The sequence below is a fragment of the Charadrius vociferus genome, unplaced genomic scaffold (genome assembly GCF_000708025.1).
Source record: "Charadrius vociferus isolate BGI_N301 unplaced genomic scaffold, ASM70802v2 scaffold94, whole genome shotgun sequence".
Taxonomy (NCBI): domain Eukaryota; kingdom Metazoa; phylum Chordata; class Aves; order Charadriiformes; family Charadriidae; genus Charadrius; species Charadrius vociferus.
Genome location: NW_009648031.1, coordinates 582821 through 590568, shown reverse-complemented (window position 1 = coordinate 590568; position 7748 = coordinate 582821). Strand labels below are relative to the sequence as shown.

Below are 7748 nucleotides of genomic sequence, written 5' to 3'. Positions count from 1 at the left end.
ATTCCTGCTATGCCCCATTCTCTCAGATTTGTGTGACCACTGATGACTGTAATTTACACACCAGCATATGTCCCCATACTCTTAATTCCAAGTTATTGAATTCTGAATTCTTCACAACTTTAGCACCTTATTTCATCTAAAGTAATGACATGCAAGTACGACGACACAAAATAAAATGTAACAGACTAAATACAGAACTTGATTTTTTGGAAAATGCCTATACACCACTTTCAGAGAGCTAGTATTGCAGGAGCCATAAATTACATTGTTGTTAAGATCTGATATATTCCTATACAGCTTTGTTAGAAAAATAGTAAGATATTGTATCATAATATAAAGGTATGTACTTTACACGTATTACTACATGCTAAATAAAATTTCAGAAATAGAAGTTTAATTAACGTGAACCAAATATGCCTAAATTTAGTTTCATTTCTACTGGATAGGCATAGAAGGACAAATTCTGCCAATGAGAAATCTGTTTATTAATTTAAAATGAACCAGTCACAGCTTGAGACTTGATACCTGTTGGCAAATGTGTTCCCATTGAACATTGAGCTCCTTCAGTTCTGCGTCTATTCTGGAAGCAAATTCTGGCTCAGCTTCACTCTTCATTTTCTTCCCAACCTCGTTAACACTGTTCAAACTGGGCTGGATTGTCTGGATATCATTTACTAAAGCCTAAAGGAATAGCAGAAGATTAGGCAAGCAACATTCACAAAAATTTTCAGATATACTATCTATCAAAACATGTTTACATGAGATTCTGTCATGTCTTTGGTCCAGATCTCAAGTCAAATGAGCACAGTTTACAGACTTAACTATGAAAATAAATAAAAAACGGAATGAGCAGCTGTAATGTGGTAAGCTATTCTATATCAGATAAAGTTCGTTTGCAAAACAGGTAACAGTTTTAAATGTTATGTATATACTATATACATATATGTGAATAGTGTTATATTATATATATTCTATCTATTACAATGCCTAGATCTTTTATTCCCATTTGTGCAAGAGCATCCCATCATAATGGTAGAAAATTGTTTGTGAATCCATCTTATTAACTATGCCAGCATTACCTATCCTTGGGTTGGTAATTCACCTGATAACTTCCTTAAAATGATCTGAATGGTAATATTCTCTCATTATGTCTAGTTATAAGAACGATATTTGTGGTTCAATATTATTTAAGCCTGGAGGTAGTTCTAAATTGCCACCTCCACTTTTATTTCCTAAGGCCTTCTTCAGTGCTGCAGATGTTACCTGGGCTTCCTACACAGTAGAAAAGGCTGGAAGTGTAAACATATAAAAAATGATAAAGATTTTGGTAGCTTTATTATACATTTGACAGTAGTGGCTAATATTTGTGCAAACTTTTCATAAATTCAAGTGACAGATTTTAAAGGAGTTACATGTAACTTACTACTCTGTAGAGGCAAGAACTGTCCTATCTAATTTATAATGTTTTTTTATTTAAATAAGGGGTAAGAAAGGAAGTCTGAGGAGCTCATAGTTCTGTAAGACCAACATGTATTTATGTTTCATAACATTTATACATCCTGCCAAAACATTTACAGAACTCGTAAATTCCACTGAACGTATAGACAGTGATTATCATGGGCTACAAGATTCACTGCACTTATACACTCTGTTGAGACAGGCAGAAGAATTTGTAAACCCTATGATAGAAGTATCAATACTTCATGATGTTTTAAAACTCTGCTGGGACAAAACACTGGAACTTGTAAGTTTAGTGAAGAAAAAAGGATATAACTCACAATACCTGCAAGTTCTTTCAGTACAGTCAGAAAAGCTTGTAAATCATGTGTGAATAAAAGATACAGAAAAAGATATTCCGGCACAGATCATACAGTTTATAACAAATACATAGGCAATGTTTGTAACTCCAGAAAGTAAATAAACATTTATCTTAAAAAGCTACTAACTTATTATTTGTTGCAAGTACCCTCTTTTATGTTTTGCTCCTGTTATAAATACATAATGATACAGTCACTTTATGCCTCATCTCTGTATTAAAGTTTCTCATTTTTTAACAGAATTTTCTTTCAAACCCAGGAAATGCAGAAGGTTCAAGTACTTTCTAGAAGACAACCCCCTTACCGCAAGGATTTATTTTAGGAACAGTCATAATTTGTGTAACTTCTGTATAAGCTAAGCTCATAGAGAAGAACTGAGTAATTGTCAAGCAGGCAGGTAACACTCACTGTACACTGCTCAAGTTGCTTTTCCAGTGCTTCTGAATCCCCAAGGGCAGGCCACTCTTCCTTCAGAAAAACATCCACTTCAGCCATCCACTTCTTCAGTGTTTTAGTGTCATTCTGTTTATTAAAAAGACATTTTGTTGCATTGCACAGAACCTGACTGTCAATAGCGTAATTCATCCTGGCGCTATGACTAAAACTCATCGCAATGTAATTTCAAGATTATTGAACTGTCTGAAAAATAAAAACACAGCAAACAAGCAAAACCAATTTTTTCTGGGACTCTGTAGCCTGCACTCTGACCATTTCTGCCCAAGTTTAATGTGTCTGCAAGCAGGCAACTTTCTGGCTCTCGAGTTAGTGCCTTCCAGATGTAATTTGTGTTTAGATGCTGCATGGGTTCCTTGTATGGCTTCAGACTACTGATACATGGCTATTAATTTAGGTTTACCTATCAAATCTTTCCATGCTTCAATTTAAATTTCAGGCTCCTTTTGGAAGTTGTGTGCTGTATTGCCTATTTCTCTACCAGAACACAATACAGAAAAACTCCCTTACTACTCAGAATGAAAAAAAAAAAAAAAAAAGGAACTGAAACAGTAATTGAAACAGTCACTTCAGAAACTAAGATCATATAATGACTCAATGAGTTATTTCAGAAACTGATTCTCAGTTACCGTTTCTAGCACTAGAGTATTTGTAATCAGTAATTTGCTTTCCATAGCCTTTAATTAACCCTTGCAATTAATAAAAAAAGTTGAACATCAAATGCTTGAAGAGTAGGAACGCTACCAGTCCCAAGCAACATCCCATAGATAATCTAATGCCTTGAAAGGTAGAATGAAATTTAAATAATGTCACTTAAAATTACCTTAACACGCCACCTAGGTAAACAATTAGATGCAGATGTTAAAATAAAAATTATAAATGGCAAAAATTTGAAAGGCAAACTATAAAGCATTTGTTCAGCAAACTGTTTTCATCAAGTGAAGTACATATTGGTATTATATGAGGAATGCAAAGTTGAATTAAAGCACAAAAAAGGACATTTCATTAGAATACCAACTGTGCCCTAAAATGTGTACAGAAATGCCTTAGCAACTATTATAAGATAGATAACCAAAGGGAACATTTTCCTAATGTGCTTGATGTATTGAATAACATCAGGCTACCATGGTGATTGAACTGAATTAATAAAAATAATCATACAGAAATTATCAGTATACTTCAGAATAGCAATTACCAAAACACTGTTTAAATGTCTACCGTGCATTCCATTATCAATCAGTAAAAATAGTTCAGAATCATATTTCATGATGAAATTTTAATACCTTTACAGGAATATTTTAAGTATAGTTCGTTAATACTGCAAAATATAGATCTGATGGGATTTACTTAAAAAGAGATCAGTCTCCAGGTACCAATGAGGATCAAATGTATGACTTGCATTTTGAATCAGACTGTAAATGCATTTTATTTATCAACACTCATTTCATCATATCCCGTGCTGATACATTCCATAAATGGCAACAGCTAAAATAATCTGGAAGATAAATCATTCAAGGAGTTGAAAAGATGATGACTTTTATATTCACTGTGTACTACAGTGACTTCAGCAATAAATATAAAGGCTAAGATTTGTATGCAACAATAGCTCATATAGCTTTAAAAATATGTGCTCTACGGAGCATGGTCATGATGTTCAGGACTTTCCCCTTTTAAGAGCAGTGGGGGAACCTCTAAACTTCTATCCAGAATATTAGGGTGGGGGATGGGGGTGGGAGGGAGGAGAGAGACAAAAGTTTGAATTTCTCAAGCAAAGTGTATTGCTCTGTTTTGAGCAATTATAAATATTTCATTATACTATCGATAAAAACACTTCCCAGTTTTCCTATTTATATTGGGATTAGGTGGCAAGATTTCAGTAGCAGGGGTGGCCTCTGTGAGAAGAGGTCAGGTGCTGCCCTGTGCTGGACACAACTGGTTTCAGCTTCTTCCGATGGACCCACCACAGGACACAGCTGACCCATGGTCAGTTAGTGATGCCTAGTGACAATAGAGTTAAGGGGGAAAATGCCCAATAGGGAGAGGAGGAGAGAAAAAAAAGTGAGAAACAGCCCTGCAAGACATCAAGGTGAGTGAAGAAGAAGAGGCGCTCCAGCTGCTAGAGCAGAGATTCCCCTGCAGCCCATGGTGAAGACCATGGTGACACAGGTTGTCTCCCTGCAGCCCACAGAGGTCCATGGTGGAGCAGTTATCCACATTGCAGCCCATGAAGGACCACACAATGGAGCAGTTCATGTGCCCTAAAGTAAACTGCAGGCCACGCAGAGTCCCACACAGGGGCAGATATTTCCTGAAGGACTGCAGCCCACGCTTCAGCAGGGGAAAAAAGCGAGGAAGACCGGGCAGCAGAGAGGAGCTGGCATGGACTGACCACAGCTCCTGTTCCCCACCCCCCTGCACCCTTTGGCGGGAGAAGATAGAGGAGAAAAGCAATGGAGCGCAGACTAGGAAAAAAAGGGAGGGGGGAGAGGTGGTGTTTTAATTTTTGTCTTTGTTTCTCACTACCCAAATCTATTTGAATTTTCCCCAAGTTGTTTCTGTTTTGCCCACGACTGTAACTGGTAAGCAATCTCTCTGTCTTTATCTCAATCCAAGCGCTTTTCCATCCTATTTTCTCCCCCTGTCCTGCTGAGGACAGGAAGTGAGAGAGCAGCTGGGGCATCTGGCTGCTGGCCAAGGTTAGCCCACCATACCATTAAACTTCATTTCATGGCCAGCTTCAAGCGTCAGAGATGTAGCTATGGAGCCAAAGTTACAATTTAGAGTAATGTGTCATTTCAGTAGCTAAATTATAAACGGTACTGACAAAATGTTTCCTCCTTTTTTTGGTCGGTCTTGCTTACCTAAAAACTGATGAAGAATAACAAAATAATGAGTACTTTTTTCTTATCTAAAAAGTTTTTTTCCTCTACAAAAGCAGAAGTGTAAGAATACTTTGACAGAAATTTTATTCCTGACCAGGCAACTCTATTGAATTAAGCTGAAAGTAACAATTACAGTTCACATGCTACTGTTTTATAATTCACAATATGGAGCTAATCATATATCACGTTTCACTAGTAGCAAACCAAAGCCAAGGACAGAAATATTTGATGTTGTAAACAGAAGAAATACAGAGAGACAACACTGAGAAGAAACACACTGTGAGAACACAGCTTTAAGTATGGTTGCAGGACCTCAACCTTCAGAATTTTCTTTGCAATATCCCCCATGAGTATGCAAGTGTTCATTTGTATGGGGGTGAGGAGAAAAACATAAAAATTCCTCTTAAACCTGTCCCTTGAAATTATACAGAAATGGAACAGGAATACATTAAAAATGGACTTATTTTAAATCTTATAACATCTAAGTCATAGACAGCCCTTGTAATGTTGATACATGTGATTTATAAATAAGTATAAATAGGAGAGCCTCACATGTAAGGTTCCAATGCTGACAGCCTAAATACCTGAAATTCACACAACTGTGTAAGTCATATGCACTTCTGCTTTCTGGCAGCTGCTGCCAAGATACTAGCCTATTACAAATGACTTTAATTATGTAAGTGAATTAATTAAAGTCAATATGGTTACAGCTATTTCAGTTGCATGAAAAAATACTTCAGCTACATTGAGAAAGTAAGTAAAGGAATATTAGTAGTAATTTCACTGAAATCAAAGTTAAGTTTTGCTGTTGAAACAACATAGGCAGAAACAGCCACAAAATCAGAATTCAAAGTAAAATCTTGGACCCACCAAAATCAAGCAAACATTTTAATGCATTTTATGTACTGTTTTTATATTTCACTTTGGTGTTAATTTCTTGAGGTGTATAAATCTGTTCTGTGTTAGTCCCACAGCCACAAGCCACCACATAGTAGTTGAGGCTGAAAAAGCTTGGTTAACCTGGAATCGCTGGAGTTTGGTCATAAGCTCCTCAAGTTTCTGGCAATGTTCCACCAGCTGTGCTGATAATTTCTTCCAGCGGCCAAGGATCACCTCAATCTCCGATCGATATCTTTGGCTGACTTCTGCAGGGGCTTTCCTGGACATGTCTTCCACAGTCGTGCTGAGATAGTTCAGGCCTTTTTGCTGCTCTTGCAGAGAACTTTGTAAAGCCTATGAATAAGAAGCAAATAGAACCCCAAATCACATGTTGGGCAATTCTCTTTGTTCCACAAACATAGGTGAGACTGCTGAAAAAAGGACTGAAAACAAAATGTAGGTCACCTTTACTAAAATATCCAATGACATATTCTACTGAGCAATTGAATTGTTTTTCTCACACAAACTAGAAAGTAGATTTTTTTTTAGTTGAACTGAGAATATAATCAGAGGTTTTTATGCTTGTTAATACAGGTGATTCACAGACACTTCATTAATTTGAGATAGGAACTTACTATGGCCCTAATGATTACACTTTCAAAAAAATCAGACTATACATGGAGAAAAAGAATAAATTTAGAACTGCTTCTACGATTTAAAGTTTTTGGTAACTTATTCTCAAAACTTTGGCAATTCTTAGCCCAAATTTGCTGCATCTAACTTTTTTTCTTCTCATGGTTTCAGCTGGGATGGGGTTGACTTTCTTACTAGCAGCTGGTGTAGTGCTGTGTTTTGGATTTGGGATGAGAATAGTGTTGGTAGCGCACTGGTGATTTTGGTTGCTGCTCAGCACTCAAGGCCTTTTCTGCTTCTCACTCTGCCCCGCCAGCGAGTAGTGCACAAAAAGCTGGGAGGGGACACAGCCAGGACAGCTGACCCCCAATTGGCCAAAGGGATATTCTATACCATATGACATCATGCCTAATATATAAAGCTGGGGGAAGAAGGAAGGAGACGACATTCAGAATGATGGCGTTTGTCTTCCCAAGTAACAGTTACATGTGATGGAGCCCTGCTTTCCTGGAGATAGCTGAACACCTTCCTGCCCATGGGAAACAGGGAATGAATTCCTTGGTTTCCTTTGTGTGTGTGTAGCTTTTGCTTTCCCTATTAAACTGTCTTTATCTCAACCTACAAGTTTTTTTCACTTACACTCTTCTGATTCTCTCCCCCATCCCACCAGGGGGGACTGAGCGAGCAGCTGCGTGGTGCTTGATTGCCATCTGGGGTTAAACCACAACACTTCTATATCCTGCTTTTTATTTCTGCATGTTCATTACCGGTTGCATCAAACATCATGCTCATTAGCCACCCAATAGCAGAACAATATCAAACATTGAAATGCAGGGAAGGTTTGTACCCACTGGCAAAACATGTTCCAAGTTTGTGTCTCCTTGTAAATCCAAGAGGAAATCTGACAAAGCTCATGCTGCATTTTTGCAAATCACAGTCATTTCCATGTCAGCACTGGAAAATGAAATGAGCTAAATCTATGCTTAACTACCAGAGCTATTGTCAAAAGAATATTTTATATGTCATGGGGACAAACAAAGGCTTTTCCTTAATATGTTCAATATCTTATATAATTGCTTTAAAT

At 37.2% G+C, this 7748-nt stretch overlaps 1 protein-coding gene across 1 annotated transcript in view; it reads right to left on the bottom strand.

The window, feature by feature from the left end:
- The window catches only part of DMD (dystrophin), a 927929-nt gene that overhangs the window by 743362 nt on the left and 176819 nt on the right, over nt 1-7748 (bottom strand). The window contains exons 21-23 of the mRNA XM_009883534.1: nt 6173-6385; nt 2226-2339; nt 526-681 (exon numbers count right to left, since the gene is read on the bottom strand). Coding sequence (XP_009881836.1) covers nt 526-681; nt 2226-2339; nt 6173-6385 — 483 coding nt within the window. The remainder of the gene's footprint in view (nt 1-525; nt 682-2225; nt 2340-6172; nt 6386-7748) is intronic.